At 37.1% G+C, this 15,894-nt stretch overlaps 1 protein-coding gene across 1 annotated transcript in view; it reads left to right on the forward strand.

The window, feature by feature from the left end:
* The window catches only part of CC2D2B (coiled-coil and C2 domain containing 2B), a 113,050-nt gene that overhangs the window by 61,322 nt on the left and 35,834 nt on the right, over positions 1-15,894 (forward strand). The window contains exons 17-21 of the mRNA XM_074382672.1: positions 6,368-6,506; positions 8,018-8,221; positions 10,725-10,817; positions 13,852-13,943; positions 15,031-15,201. Coding sequence (XP_074238773.1) covers positions 6,368-6,506; positions 8,018-8,221; positions 10,725-10,817; positions 13,852-13,943; positions 15,031-15,201 — 699 coding nt within the window. The remainder of the gene's footprint in view (positions 1-6,367; positions 6,507-8,017; positions 8,222-10,724; positions 10,818-13,851; positions 13,944-15,030; positions 15,202-15,894) is intronic.

The following is a 15,894-nucleotide window of genomic DNA, read 5'->3' on the forward strand; positions in this document are numbered from 1 at the left end:
TTTCTATTAGTCTGGCTATCAGTCTGTTCTGTTGATCTTTAAAAAAAAAAAACCCAGCTCCTGGGAGGAATGCCTGATGAAGGTGATGGGGGGATGGAGAAGCAAACTTCCATGGCATGTGTGCACCTATGCAGCAATCCTGCAAGATTCTGCACATGTACCCGAGAACTTAAAGTACAATTGAAAAAAAACAGAAGCATATGGCCAGAGTCATAATAAGAGTTCATAAATGCTTTTCTTCAGTATGTAAGAAATTGCGAGAGAAAAAAATAAATGGCAGTAGCACAAGAAGATCATTGGTGTGGAGGAAACTGAAGTAGTAGGGGTAGTTTACTTACCAAGGAGTTTGACAATAAAAAAGACACTAAAAAATAGGAGAAGACAAACGAATCAAGGGACAAATTTCTTGAAAGTTGGGGCAATATTTATCTTCTTAAAAGAAGTGATTACAAGTGATAAGCTTACAAAAGATTGAAATCAGTGGAGGAAAAAGGCCCAATATATTGGAAAGAGTATGAGGTCTTTCAGAGTCAGGAAGGTATCAAACCAGAACCCAAGGGAAAAGCTATGGTTCTGGAGAAGAGAAACTTTCTCTTCCTCTACTCAGGGAAAGAGATGGCCATCACTATGAAGACAGAAATGGAACTTTGATGGATGTCCTTGTTTTGCTAAGTAAATGAGGTCATCTTCTTAGAGACCTGGAGAAGGGCATTTTAAGAGCAGATCTTACAGTTATTAAAGGTAATTCATTTTGGAGCCAGTGAAACAGTTTTTAATCCCCAGAACTACTATTTTGTTATATTTCTTAATATTTCTCTAGCATGGTCTCCACAGCAGCTATTCCTAATCTTTGCCTCATCATAATATTCTTTGCATTTTTCTTGGAGTGAGATGTTTGTCTTCCTCATTCTGAGGCTAAGGTCGTTTGGAACTTTTGTCTTTTACAATTCTACTGATGCATTTATATCTTTTTCTTCCATTTTCTTCCATTTGTCCATCTCCCTAGGCCATTAGTCTTTTGTACCTAAAAGCCTTCTTTGCATTAAAACAAATAAGCAAAAACTCAAGCACCCGATTAAATCCTGAAACCTATTTTGGCTAGTTTTTCCTATGTGTGGCCTACTGGCCTGCATACATTCCCTCCACTTTCTGTTCACACAGTCCCTTCCTAACCCTACCCACTTGCTACCTAAGGTTACCAGCAAGCCTTCAAGCCATATTCCTTGGCCTGTCCTCATGGTCTTACAATTCTTATTACTTGGAAACCCAAGCTTACCAAAGATAGAAAGCAGTACTATGCAAAAGTGTGACAAATGACAGGTTTCAGCAAGAAGTAAGTTGCAAGAGAGATTTCCAAAGTCCAGGGCCCTCTCTAAGTCCAACTTCACAATTAGTGGAAGTTACAGAACTTTCCGACAGTTCTTTTGTGGCAGCTCAAGGACTGCCTCTGAGCAGTAGTTCTAGGAATTGGGATGGGTGCTCCAGAAGACAGGACTGACTTGTGGGAGTCAGAGAATGAAGCCAAAGGAGAGCTGAAAGACAGTTTTGTTATTCACTCATTTACTTACTCATTCATCAACTACTGAATGAACTGAAGATAAAGCAGTGAACGAAAAGAGAGTCTCAGCAAGCTTTAATGCTGTAATACCACATTAAACACATCTCAGCTGGGTGTGGTGGCTCACACCTATAATCCCAGCACTTCTGGAGGATGAGGCGATGGATCACCTGAGGTCAGGAATTCAAGACCAGCCTGGCCAACATGATGAAAACCCATCTCTACTAAAAATACAAAAATTAGCTGGGCATAGTAGCATGTGCCTGTTGTCCCAGCTACCTGGGAGGCTAAGGCAAGAGAATCACTTGAACTTGGGAAGCAGTGGTTGCAGTGAGCCAAGATTGTGCCATTGCACTCCAGCCTGGGTGACAGAGCGAGACTCTGTCTCAATAAACAAAAAACAAAACAAAACAAAAACAAAAAAACCCACACCTCTCCAATCTCAATGATCATTGTCCAGAGTTTTCATTTTTAAACATAAAACAGTTTTTCTTATACTCACTAGTTAATGAAATTTTTAACATAGTTAATTGACTTTTATGTTTACCTCTATTTCTTATTTCTCATCCTTCATTCTCGATTTACTTTTTATGCTGAAAGCATGCTCCTTTAATGATTCTTTCAGTTAGTTTCTATGGGTAGCACATTTCTTTAACCTTTCTAGATCTAAAAGTGTCTTTATTTTGTCCTCATTCTTAAGTAATAGTTTAGGTGAGTAGAAAATTTGAGGATGTTATATATTTTTTCTCAGCACTTTGAAGCTGTTGGAGAACTGCATTATTTTCTGGGATTTATCATTGCTGTTTTTAAGTCCCCTGTTGGTCTAAATGTTGGGCTTTTATAGGGTATATTTTCCCTCTGATAATGTTGAAATTTTTCACTTAATTCAGAGACAGAAAGTAGAATAAAGGTTACTAGGGATGGTGAAGGGAGAAATGGGGAGTTATTGTTTAATGTGTACAGAGTTTCAGTTTGGGATGAAGAAAAAAATTCTGGAAATAGGTAGTGATGATGGTTGCACAGTACCGTGAATATACTTAATACTACTGAATTTACACTTTAAAATGGTGGTAAATTTTATATAATGTGTCTTTTACCTTTATAAAAAAGGAAGAAATTGCCATTTGAGCCATGAAAAATATTTTGCTTTATCCTTAAAGTATTGAAATTTTACTATACATGTGTGGATTTATCATTATTCTTTTTCCTGCTTAGCAGAATAAATTTTGTTTACAGGCTCACATCTTTCAACAATGACAGAAACTTCTCAATCACTATTTATTCAAATATTACTTCTTTACCATTCCCACTCTTCTCTCCCTCTGGACTTGTTTTTTTTTTTTTTGAGATGGAGTTTTTCTTTAGTCACCCAGGCTGGAGTGCAATAGTGTAATCTCCACTCACTGCAACCTCCACCTCCCAGGCTCAAGCAATTCTTTTGCCTCAGCCTCCCGAGTAGCTGGGATTACAGACGCCTGCCACCACACCAAGCTAACTTTTGTATCCTTCAGGACTTCTTATTGAATTTGTATTGGAGCCTCTCACTCTATTATTCATTTATTTATTTTCGAGACAGGGTCTCGCTCTGTCACTCAAGCTGGAATACAGTGGTGTATCAGCCTCAAACTCCTGGGTTCAACAATCCTCCTGCATCAGCCTCCTGAGTAGCAGAGACTATAGGCAGGTGCCACTACGTTCAGCTAATTTTTTTCTTGCTTTCTTTGTTTTCTCTTTAAGAGAGGAGGAGGTCTTGCTCTGTTGCCCAAGCTGATAAACTCCTGGGCTCGAGAGATCCTCTCACCTTGGCCTCACAATGTGCTAGGATTACAGGCCTCAGCCACTGAGTCCAGCCAAGCCTCAGCCTCTTAGCCACATCTCTTACCTATTATTTCATATTTTTATGTTTTTATTTCATCTGCATCCTGGGTGAATTTCTGGGTATTACTTTTTAGTTCCTTAATTTGTTATTCAACTTTGTCTAGTATAAGGTTTATTTTATTTTAATGTTATAATTTTTACTTGTATTTTCTGCTACTAAGTTTTCTGTTTGATTCTCTTTATATTTTTTTATTTCCTTTTGGCATTTTTTTTTTTGCATTATTTCTTGCCCTTAAAACTGAATTGTTAGTTTTCATTTGTTTTAACATCTTAAGCATACTTCATTAAAATGTGTTTGGCAGACTTTCATAAAGTTAATTCAGCTAGAATTAATTTATATTCTGCTGTCGTTACTGTTAGTTATTTTTCTGAGCATGGCTTCTTTGCTCAGAAGTTTTGGTTATCAGAATCATTTTGAGTTGGAGAACTTTCAGGTGATTTTGATTTGGAGGTTTCTGGGTTTTTGTTTTTGTTTTTGTTTTTCCTCTCTCTCCTTCTGCATCTGCCCCTTCTTACCTAATGGTTCTGAATTTGACTTCATCTGTCCTCCTAAATCCAAAAGTAGGCCGTAAGCCTAATTACTGGGTAGGTTGGGTGGTTGGGTTGTTAAACTGGGGCACTACTGGAATCATCACGGATCCAGGCGTCTGGCGAACTGTGAGCCTGGTTCAGTTCCTCATTAGGAGGCAGTGTCTACGTCCTTTTTCCTCTCTAGACTTAGCTTTCTAAAAGCCACAGCCCCATGCAGTGGTCAGGATTTTTTTAATGGTCCCTTCATTTAAGTAAAATCCCACCCAAATCTTTGGCTTAAAATAATAAGCCTGGTGCTAATTCCCTGACTCAGGAACTGAGCCCACAACCACCACAGACTGCTCCTAGGCCTGAAGCCCAGCACTGTCCCCACTCACCACTCTGCCCATTCTTTTCCATTTCTGGTTCACAGGAATGTTTATCTTAGCTTGAGCACAATTATATTTTTAACTGTTATTTAACATCTTTATTGAGATACAATTCAAAAACCATAAAATTCAACCAATTAAAATATGCAATGCAATGGCTTTAATATATTCATAGAGTTGTACAACCATCACTACAATCTGGAAATAGAAGGTGGTGATGGTTGCACAACATTGTGAGTGTACTTGATGCTTTATTTTAAAACTGTGTATTTTAAAATAAAGTGGTGAATGTTATGTATATTTTATCTCAGTTGAAAAACACGGTGGCTGTGGCCTAGCATTTGGGTATATAAGCCATGTGTCTTGGGGTCTACTAGTATTAAAGCTCACCTCTTTCTTGGGGCCATGCTATACTTCGATTCTTCTGTCTGAAATAAGATGTAAATGTCAGGACTGTTTTAGACAGACAACAATCAGAAAGAGTTTCCCATGCCTTTTATAAAGTATAGCTTCTAGCTCTCGATCTACAAAGTAGTAATATTCAATTGAAAGGAAGAGGGAGAGAGGGAGGGAGGGTGGGGAAATCTTCAATCATTTGACTGGTTTTGACCCAAGGAACAGTGCTGCTGTGAGCCATAGCCCACAGCTAAACATCTATAGGAGCATCTATAGGAGCTAAACATCTATGGGGGAGTGGTGGGGAATCATCGTAGCAAGGCTCTGAGATTTTTATTACTTTGTCTGAGGCAGAAATCATGGGACTATGTTGAAATCCAATTACAACTTTCTTTATTGTTTGTTTTTGTTAAAGGATATAATGGGATATATCCTTACAAAGCTTATAGTGGGATAAGCTTCCCTCTGATCTATTCATTAAGATTTAAGCTTTACCTGAGGCTGTCTTCTAGGGGATCTGGGCTAAGACTGTTTCTAGAAAGAAAATTTATTACATCATGGTGTCAAGGGTGTCAGGTCCTAGCAATCCCTTATGACACAGATATCAAAATAGTTCAAAATGAGGGCAGACATAGGAAGCAAAAGAAAAGAAGAATATGTAAACTTCACCTATTTGTAATTTTGCTTACATCTTACCATACCACATTGGCTTCTGTAGCAATAGCCTCAGAAAATTCATCATAGAAATATGAACAGATGGGAAGCAGACAATGTAAAATGTGTGCCCATGTTTGGGCAAAGACATTGCTGAATCTGTGTCAGAACTGTATTTCTGGAATCCCAATTTATAGACAGGAACCTTTCTGGACTATTTTAAAGAAAGGATGGTAGAAATCTTCTAGTCAGTTTCCTCTAATTACACATGGTAAAATTCTCTATGAAGATGGAGATTAAATAGTTGGGATAACTGATGGTTTTAAAGAAATCCTTACTCATTAGGGTTGCATTCCTTTTCCACTTAGTCTACAGCTAAGGCCGCTAAGGATATCTTATGAGTCTAGCCTATCTTTTATAGCTCTCCAACTTTTAAGATGATCTCATATGACCAAGGACAGTCCTCTGGCCCATACTTACCCAGTTAATTGCATCACTTCTTGTTTCAACTGTAAGGATGTAGCCTAAAGGTGGTTTTTATTTTGTGTGCTTTCTTAACTTTGCTTAAGTGAATATTTTGATTAAATTTCAATATTATGCATCCTGTGAAAAGAAAGTATTTAATAAATTAATATGCTTAGGGTTTACATAATATATCCAATAAGCACCATTCACTTAAGCATCTACTATATTTTGGCTACTACATGGTGTATAGATGGCAAAGATGAATATTTACAGACTATTGTTAATAAAGTTACTATCTCATCAACATTAATCAAAAAGCTATGATACAAGTTAGAATGAGAACTAGGAAAGATATCACATCTCAACTTTCTGTTCTATCCATAAATACAGAGGATGGATAAATTTTATCTTCAAATACCCAGAATGGGTATGATTTTGCCCTATATAACAGTGTACAGTATATAATACATATATTGGATATTGTATGCAAGTTCACAGAATATTTTCTCTATGTTAGTATGTTAAGGAATGTAGATACAAGAGGTGTCCCTGGAATTCCATGGCTCATTAATGAACAGAAGCTTTTTGAATGGGCAAATGAAGTCAGAATTGATCCAAATAATCCAGAATATTCTGATTTAATGGAATTTGTTATGGTGAGTTAAAGCAAATATCAATACTGTGAACATATTCTATTTCCTAAGCTCTACCCCTTCCTTCCCCCATAGTTTGTTATGTATTTTTCTAGGCTCTAGGGGTCATGTAAAAGTAAATCTGAGGACAGAGACCATTTTCAACCAGTGTACAACACTGTAAAGGCAATTAGAAACTCAGCAATGGAAATAATTCCTCCTTTAGGCCTGATAGATGGTCTTCTGCCACCACTTAGCAGCCACAGCACATCCAACAGTCTTTCATGCTAACATCTATTGTGCAGTTATCATGTGCCAGCCATAGTATTAGACACTGAAGTTATCGAGATGATTTGTAGACACGCTCCTTCTCTCAGACTCCATTATATAGTCACTTCTACTCTTTTTTATAGCCACTGAACTTCTCTGTATACCACAAACGTGCTTTCTTTATACTGTTATTCATGCCACTGCTCTGCCTTGAAGGGCATCCACAGTGGTTATTTTACTAACCCTGCAAGTCTGATAAATGCTTCCCTGGTAACCTCAGTTAGGTACTGCATCTTCTTTCCTTGCTTTCCTGTTAACCTTTCTTATTCTATTAAAAAAAAAACAAAAAACAAAAAACAAACAACTCTTATGACTCTAATCTCATTCTGGCTTTTATTATAGTTCTTTTATTTTATTTTATTTTTGAGATAGAGTCTTGTTCTGTCTCCCAGGCTGGAGTGCAGTGGCACGATCTTAGCTAACCACAACCTCTACCTCCCAGGTTCAAGTGATTCTCTTGCCTCAGCCTCCCAGCTCACTAGGATTACAGGCATGCACCACTGTGCCTGGCTAATTTCTGTATTTTTAGTAGAGACAGGGTTTCACCATGTTGGCCAGACTGGTCTTAAACTCCTGACCTCAGGTGATCTGCCTGTCTCAGCTTCCACAAGTGCTGGGGTTATAGGCGTGAGCCACCTCGCCTGGCCTACTGTACTTATTCATTCATATATTTTATTTTTCGTTGTGGAGCTACAGCTAATAAATCTGTGTCTCTCTGATGGCAGCTAGCATTGTTCCTTGCATGTACAATGCACTTGCCTTTGCATTTGTTGAATAAAGCAACCCATAAATTAGATTATTGGAAGTAAGCTCCCTAGATTAGAGCTGCTCAGCTGAGGTGCAGAATTGGTTATAGGTATACAGAAATATTGATCCTCCCTCAACTCAGGATTACCATATAGAAACAGTCACATCTGTCCTATCAGTGTACAATACAAATTTCAGTGTACAATACAAATATTTTCATTTTCTTTGTAAGTCATGACTGGGAAAAGGTTGGGAAGCCACAGAGACTAGATTCTGGATTTGTTTTATTTTGTTTTGTTTTTCTATGTTCTAGCCTACAAATTCAATTGCTCCATTTCCTATTTATATTGCTACTCTTAGATCTCACAGTTGAGGGGAAAAAAGTCTTTTGAAGTAATTCCTAAATTTAAAAAATAATAATATTTTAAGTAAAGACGTTGCATTTTTATGTTTTACAGTACATGAGCCTTAAGGGGCAGGATATTCCAAAGTATTTCCGTCTTGAACAGTTGCAGGATGAATTTAACTTTGTTTCTGAAGAGGAAATGGAAAAGAGTAAACGTTTCCAGCTATTGCAACTTAGAAATGCAGGTCAATTAGATAATTTCCTTCTACAGCAAATGCCCCTCCATGATATAGAGATTCCAGATTTAGTCTTCCAGGTATTTGGCTTCTATTTGAATATGGCTTATTGTATGATAAAGTTAACATTTTGCTGCTTTAACCTTATTTCTTTTTTTTTAAAGCTAATAATCTATAGACAGATTTCCTCCCTTCTCTTTAGGGATTAAAAATGTACATATCTCCCAAATTCCAGAAATTCTTCAGCTTCTTTGCAATTTAGTTTTGGCCAAACAGTCTATTCAGTATTCAATAGCCCAAATCCTTCAGGCATATTCTAAATTTATGTTACTATTATATTTTTGTTATCACAGCTTTGGGAGTAAAGGGGAGAGACATTACCACAGTAAACTTAAACATTAATTATAAGGCACATTTCAATGTTAGAATCTGTAAAATATTTTTAAAAGAAAACAAAAGCTGGAATGCACAATAGGTTCTCACCAGCTGGTGCCAGCCAGCTCTACCATACTATCAAATAAGCCTAGCTTTTTATATCAGTTGCTTTAAGTTGCTACTTGGTAAAATTTGAATATGGATCAAATATTAAGTAATACTGGAGAATTACTGGCAGTGCTTACAGCATTGTGGTTGCATAGAAGCATGTCCTTAGTCCTTGGAGATTCATGCTGATGTATTTCTCTAGAGATGCTTAAAGTGTCATGATGGCTGTAATTTACTTGGTAATATGTTAACTAAAAATAAAATAAAACAGATAAAAATATGATAAAATATTAATTATTTAATCTACAGGGTAGAGATATGGATTTCAATATTTCTCTGGGAGGCCAAGGCAGAAGGATAGTTTGAGTCCAGGAGTTTGAGACCAGCCTGGGCAAAATAGTGAGACCTCATCACTACAAAAAATAAACAAAATTAGCTGGGCATGGTGGAGCACACCTGTAGTGCCGCTACTTGGAGCTGATGTGGGAAGATCACTTGAGGTCAAGGCTGCAGTAGGCTGAGATTGCGCCACTGCACTCCAGCCTATACGACAGAGTAAGATCCTGTCTTAAAAAAAAAAAAAATTACACACACACCCACATACACATGTGTGTGTGTGCATATGTATTTCTACTTTTCTATATGTTTGAAAGTTTGAAAAAAAATTTAAACAAAAATAAATAGCACCTAATATACCAGTAAAATCCCACTTAAAATGTAGTTTAACAAATATATCACTTGTAAGAGCATTAAAGACTGTAAGATACATAGCAATATGTTTAACAAAATTGTACAAAACTCAACAAATAACATTTTGAAATATTTTTGAATGATAGACAAAAGAATCTGAGTCAATGTTCATTGATACAAAGAGTCAATATTGTAAACTGCCAATTCTACCTATATTAAGTGGTAAATATAGAAATGCAATTCCCAACCAATGAAATGGAATAGACTTATTATGTATATGTGGAAACTTTATATTTGATAGCATTGCCATTACAAATCAGTTGGAAAAGAATGAAGGATGCATTAAGTGGTTTTGGAATCATTATTCATACATGTGGAAAGAAATAAAATTAGATTCAGACATCATAAAAGAAATAAATACCGTGTGTCGTGAAGATTACTTGTAAAAAGCAGAATTTCAAATGGGCATTTCAATTTTGGGATACAAAGGTATTTCTTAAATAAGAAACAAAAAAGTATAAATTATAAAGAAAAAGATTAATTAGTTTTTATGTTTGATTTTTTTTGAGATGGAGTCTCACTTTGTTGCACAGGCTGGAGTGCAATGGCATGATCTAGGCTTACTGCAACTTCCACCTCCTGGGTTCAAGTGATTCTCATGTCTTAGTTTCCCTAGTAGCTGGAACTACAGGTGTGCACCACCACACCTGGCTAATTTTTGTATTTTTAGTAGAGACGGGGTTTTGGCATGTTGACCAGACTGGTCTTGAACTCCTGACTTTAAGTGATCCATCCCCCTCGGCCTCCCAAAGTGTTAGGATTACAGGCATGTGCCACAGTGCCTGGCCAGATTAATAAATTTTGTAACATTAAAATTAAAAACCTACAGATTAGAAAAGTTATTCCCAACACGTGTAACATTAAAATATTAATATCCAGAGTATTATGTTAACTCCTAAAAATTAATAATTTAAAAGTAAATAAAGTGATATGAAATAGTAATATGATATTTTCTTAAATAAAAGTTGTTACTTGCAAAAGAATTACTTTCAGGATTTTTAATGGATAATTAGAAAGACAAGTAACATACTTTCAGATAATGCAGCATGCGTTCTTTCATGGCTGAAGAGTCTAAAGTATTTACTTCATTATTTTTGTATAGTCTTTAATAATATCTATAATATAAAATCGTTTCCACATACATTGGGGATATATAATACAGGAAAATGCATAAATAACAAATGCAAATTTACTTTATTTAGATGAAGCATCCAGCTGCGCTGAGTGAAGCGCCAGAATGTTTCCAATGTCCTACACATGAACTGAAGTGACTAGTGATATTTATTGCAATATGTCATGTATGAACTTTTTGTTACATTCAAGAAGTGGAACTAACAATTCTGTTTTTAGGAGTATGAAAGTCAGAAAGAGAAGGAGGTATCCATTTCAGATGTAAATTCTATTGTAGCACAAAGGATTAATTCTGCCAATTTTCTGAAAAAGGTAACAACAACGACAGCAACACAGTATTATCAATATACTTGCATTTGCTTGTATGAAAACTGGGCTTCTAGATACATGGTATTATAGTCCTTCCAGAGAGTCAGATGGACAAATCCACTCAATTGTTACTTTTCTGAACACTGAGGAGTTTTCTGTTCTTGCAGTTAGTTTCCTTCTTTGATGGTGAACTCATTATTAAAGCACATCCCAACCTTTTCTGTTTAAATTTTAAAAAATTCCCATCTCTTCTTTGACTCTAAAAGTTCACCTTGAGAGATACTACAGCATTTTGTCAGAACTCCTATATTTACTGGTGCCTCATGATATCATGGACCATAGCAGTTCAGGAGATGAAGGGATGAAGGAGCTACCAGAGGCACAGAGACAGTATTTGAGAAATAGATAGTCTTTGAAACAAAGCCAAATGTTTATAAAAGTAAACATTTATAGAACACTCTAGCAAACCAGGTTTGAGTGGAATCCTTCACTGGATTTCATACCCAATTTCTATCGACCTCTCATCACTCCACTAGACTTAGAAGCTTAGTGCAGGGGCTACATCTACAGATTCTTAGTGCCTAGCGTAGTACCTTACACTTGGAAAATGCTGATAAATGTTTGAGAAATTAATGAAGTAAAGGATGAGAGCTGAGGTGGTTTCTACAACTCCTACAAAAGTAGATTCTCACCCCCTACATCTTCTTTGCCGTAGAGCACCAGAGCAGCCTTGCAGGGTAATTTGAAAAGAAGCAAGGAAAGCTACAGAAATATATAAGAGACACATTCCAGATCCCTCATGGGGACAGGTGAGAGGCAACCACATGTAGCTAGTAGAGCCCCAGGCAGGTGTCTGAAAATCTATTCTTACTACCCTGTGTGTCACTGACAAGTAACTGAATCACTGAGTCCCGCTTGATTTTTTTTAAAAAACAGACAATATGAATGCTTGCTTTGCTTTACTTCCAGTGTGAGGGGTGAATGAGATAAAACTTCAAGTGCTATTCCAGTTCATACACCATGACTGTGGGATGGAATGTGGACTGCTCTAGCTCTTCCGGACATCAGAGAGCCCATTTACCACTGGCATGTGCTTTCCCACTCATCCCTGCCTCTCTCACTCCTTCTTTACTAACTCTCTTTCTGTATTTTTTAAGATGGGATGTGCTTTAATAGTGAGTTTGCAGTCTCAGGAAACAAAAAAGTGTTCTTGCTTATAAAAATGAGGAACACACACCCTTCTTATCCTGTTTCTTCATTTTTATATAAGGAGAAGCCCAGGAGGGAGAGCAGCAGAGGGTAAGGAAGGACATAAGAGAGCAAGTATCTGAGGATGCTTGAACTTCATACAGGAATCCTGGATAGGAACTTCATAAATATTTTGTGTTTAGATTTTAACTCCTTGTGAAGACTTCTTTGCTATCTGACAACAGTTTAAAACTACAGGTTTGAAAAATAAAATAAAGTGAAACTACAGGTTTGGTAGTTTTATGTGGTACTTACTGTAATCAAAGACACTGGAAAAGTTTTCTTCTGGAGGCCTATTGGGGCCATAGGTGCCCAAATCCTTCCGTGGGAGGAACTCACGGAACTGTGAGTTATGTGCATTCCATTTCCTGCTGTATTACTGGAGTCAGTGATGGCTGAGGCCAGGGTTACAGCAGTACAGAGTGAGGTCACAGTAGTCTCAAATATTACTAGATAAATTTTTACTGAAACATTTTCTCTAAGAGGGTAGCACATCTCTTCAATCTGTCCATTCATTAATTTATTCAATGAATATTTATTGAGCACCTACTGTACTCCCTGAGCTCCTTGAGTATATATTCTATAAGTCAGATAAAGGGAGACACATTATTAGTATGTTACAGAACAAAAGGTGCTATGAAAAATAAAGTAGGAAGAGAGAACAAGAGTTCTGTGGTGGGGGGTGGTTGGGGTGAGTAGGGGCACAATTTTAAGTAGAAGTGGTCAGAGAATCTGGTAAGAAGGTAACACTTCTGCAAAAGACCTAAAGGAGATGAGGAAGCTAGCCATGGACATTTTGGGAAAGAACATTCTAGGCTCATGGAACCCATTTGTGAAAACTTGACGTAGAAGCACACCTGGCCTGTGGGAGAAACAGCCAGGAGCTCAGCCTGTGTCGTGCCAAGGGAGAGAAGAAGAGAGAGAGCGGGCAGTGAGGGGGCCACTGGGGTCTTGTTCACCTTCAAGGGAAACAATTTGTTGTCTGTGTGCCAAGATGGTTTTTAGGAGTTTATGTTTTTCTCATTTGTCTCCCACCACTCCCATTTTCCTACCCACTTCAAGAAGACAACTAGGGCCTAGGTTACATTGTCTCCAGAATGATTTTTGAAAGGACAGAAAGCAGGAAATTGCCTCCAGAGACGCCTCTGCCTGGTTTCATATCTGAAAACCCAAAGACAGGGTAAAATAAGAAAGTGAAGGGTTTCCTCAGACTTAAAAGGAGATGTTCAGAGTCCTTGGAGGAACTAAGATCGGTGAGTTCTCCAGATAGGAAGGGCTTAGGGAGATGGCTCCCTTCAAGCACTGACTTTCTTGCCAGGCTGCCAGAATGAGGTCTTAAAGTCAGAATAGGATTGACCCAAAGCAAATGTAGAAATGGGATCACATTTCCCTGGGTTTGTAGATCAAGACTCATGTCCACTAGTGGCTATCATAGAAGTAGATTCACTGGGCAGTTGTCTCCTTTGGTGAAAACCAGTTCTGGCCACGTACACTGTGAGTTAGATGAAAAAAGATATGAGAGCAAAGAGTTTAAGATGAGATGAACTGGATGTAGAAGCACAAAAAAAGTGGAAAGAAAGAAACTTTGGTTAACTTTGGTGTGACCGTGTGAAATTTGGAAATGACTTTAATAATGGCAACAAACAATAGTATTTTCACTTGTCTAATCCCCCGCTCCATCCACTGCTTGCAAAAATTAGGAGTAAAATCTAGTGGCACCAGTAGCATTGTAAATGCTTAACTTTAAAATATAAACAATACATTTTTTATTAAATTCTAATTTTTTTAGGTGAGAAGGTTGATAATGAAGAGAATTGTTAAAATTACCAAATGCAGCTTGTCAGATATTGTGACTGATTATGAAGAAATTGTATCTACAAGGTAACTGCTAAAGACTATTAAGTATGAAATACAAACCTTTAAGATTATCCCTTTAAAATCTTCTACGTTTTCTATTTTTATTTTAATTAAGCCATACGTCAAAAGATACAGTTTCAGATCATAAAGTAAAATATGATGACTTAAAATAATTGGTCAATTTAAAGTTGCATTTTGGGATATCTACATGATATATTTTCAATTATATAGTATTTGGGGGCAGATTTTGCCCTCTCCTTTGACAGACTTTAGGGCAAGAAAGAAAAATACAAGAAACATCTTTGTCCCAAATTAGTTTTGCCCTTAGATTTCCTGTCTTGAGACTGCTATGGGAAGAGTTGTTGCTGCTAGCATTTTGCTAAGTCTGTAATCTCCCCTTTGCAAAATGGAGAATCCTCAGCTGTACAAAGGCACTGAGATCCACATGCAGCAGTTGGGGGAGTGTTTGCTGAAGTAACTCAATTCTCATACTGTCCTATCTGTGAACTAAGGGTAGGAACAGGGCTGTCTCTGGGAAAACTTCTTGGAGGCCACATGCAGACTCTTGGAATGACCAATGAGGTTTTAACTGGTTTAGGATACTGAACTCACATATTGTGTTTTACTTTTCAGTCCTTGCAGGGAAAAATGGGTGTGACCATAAAACTATACTTCCATGGATTTGTGTTGCCTGGGTTGGCAGCATATATAACTAACTCTAGTTTCAAAGCCATGAAGAAAATGTTAATATTCAGGCACTTTCAAGAGAATGATTCCTCAACAACAAATTATCTTCCAAAAAATCATCATGTTTCATGGCTTTACCTCTCCATGTTCACATCTATCTCTCTTTGAACCATATACCCAAAGGGCAAGGAACAATCCATCTCTCTTAATATGAGGGAACATGGCATCTCTTCCTTCCTATGCTAAGAAAAATATTTCTTCCTTGAGTTTAAAACAACTCTGTCTCCCCTCTACAATGCAGAGAATGTGATTCAGAATAATGGTCTCATTATTCTTTCAGTTACTCAAAAGACTGATATCTTTTAAAACCATGTTTTTTTAAAAAAATGTAAATGAGACTGATGATCATTTGTTTACTCTTTAGCCAATTGACAGATGCAGTTTTTAAGTTTGTTGAACCACGAAGAAAGTTAAAACCTCAGAGGAAAGAAAGGAAAAAAGTCACAGCACTGACGATCTCTGATGGAGATATTAAGATTCTTGTTCGAATAGTGAGGGCCTATAATATTCCTATGAGAAAAACAACAATTAATAGGTAAGGCAATATGCCCCAATTTTTAGAGTTGCAAAAGGTCTATCTTAAATGTGATTAATTCTCCATGCTGTTATATTTGGAAACCTTTGCACTTTGTTAATGCTCCATAAACATAAAATGAATGAAAACTGAAATCTCAATTTGCATATCAAACCTGTCAGTGCCATGTATTAAGAGTTTTCTGAAGTTCGACATTCCCAGAGTAACTTTAACATGTACATTTTGAGGGTGTTGGGTGGATGTTCATCTTCTCATATTATATCAAATAAATGCCTTTATCTCTATTTCCTGTTGTGAAAATTCTGAAGCTTCTGCTGCCAACTGCCCTATTCCATGCCACTGGCTCTCTCAGTATTGGAAGCAGAAAGCTGGTGAAAGTCAATGGGACTCTAATTTTTTTGGGGGAAATGCCCCAGAAAAGCTGTGAAGCAAATGTGGAATGGTGTGTAAAATCAGAATTGCTATAGTTACACCCTGCTCTCTTTTAGACCTGTTGTTTTTAGGTAACATCTACAAATATAGGATTTCACCCATCCTTTCAGTAGGTGCCCCAGTGGGTTTTATTTGTGTTTTGGGGGCAGAGGATACATGGGGCCAGAGTGGATATCACCAGTGGGTGGCCAAAGAATGGCATCATGAATATTAAGTGCCCACATGTATTTAGTGTATCCTGGATATTTAGTGTCTCATATA

Source organism: Saimiri boliviensis, chromosome 12, assembly GCF_048565385.1.
Source record: "Saimiri boliviensis isolate mSaiBol1 chromosome 12, mSaiBol1.pri, whole genome shotgun sequence".
NCBI classification, from domain to species: domain Eukaryota; kingdom Metazoa; phylum Chordata; class Mammalia; order Primates; family Cebidae; genus Saimiri; species Saimiri boliviensis.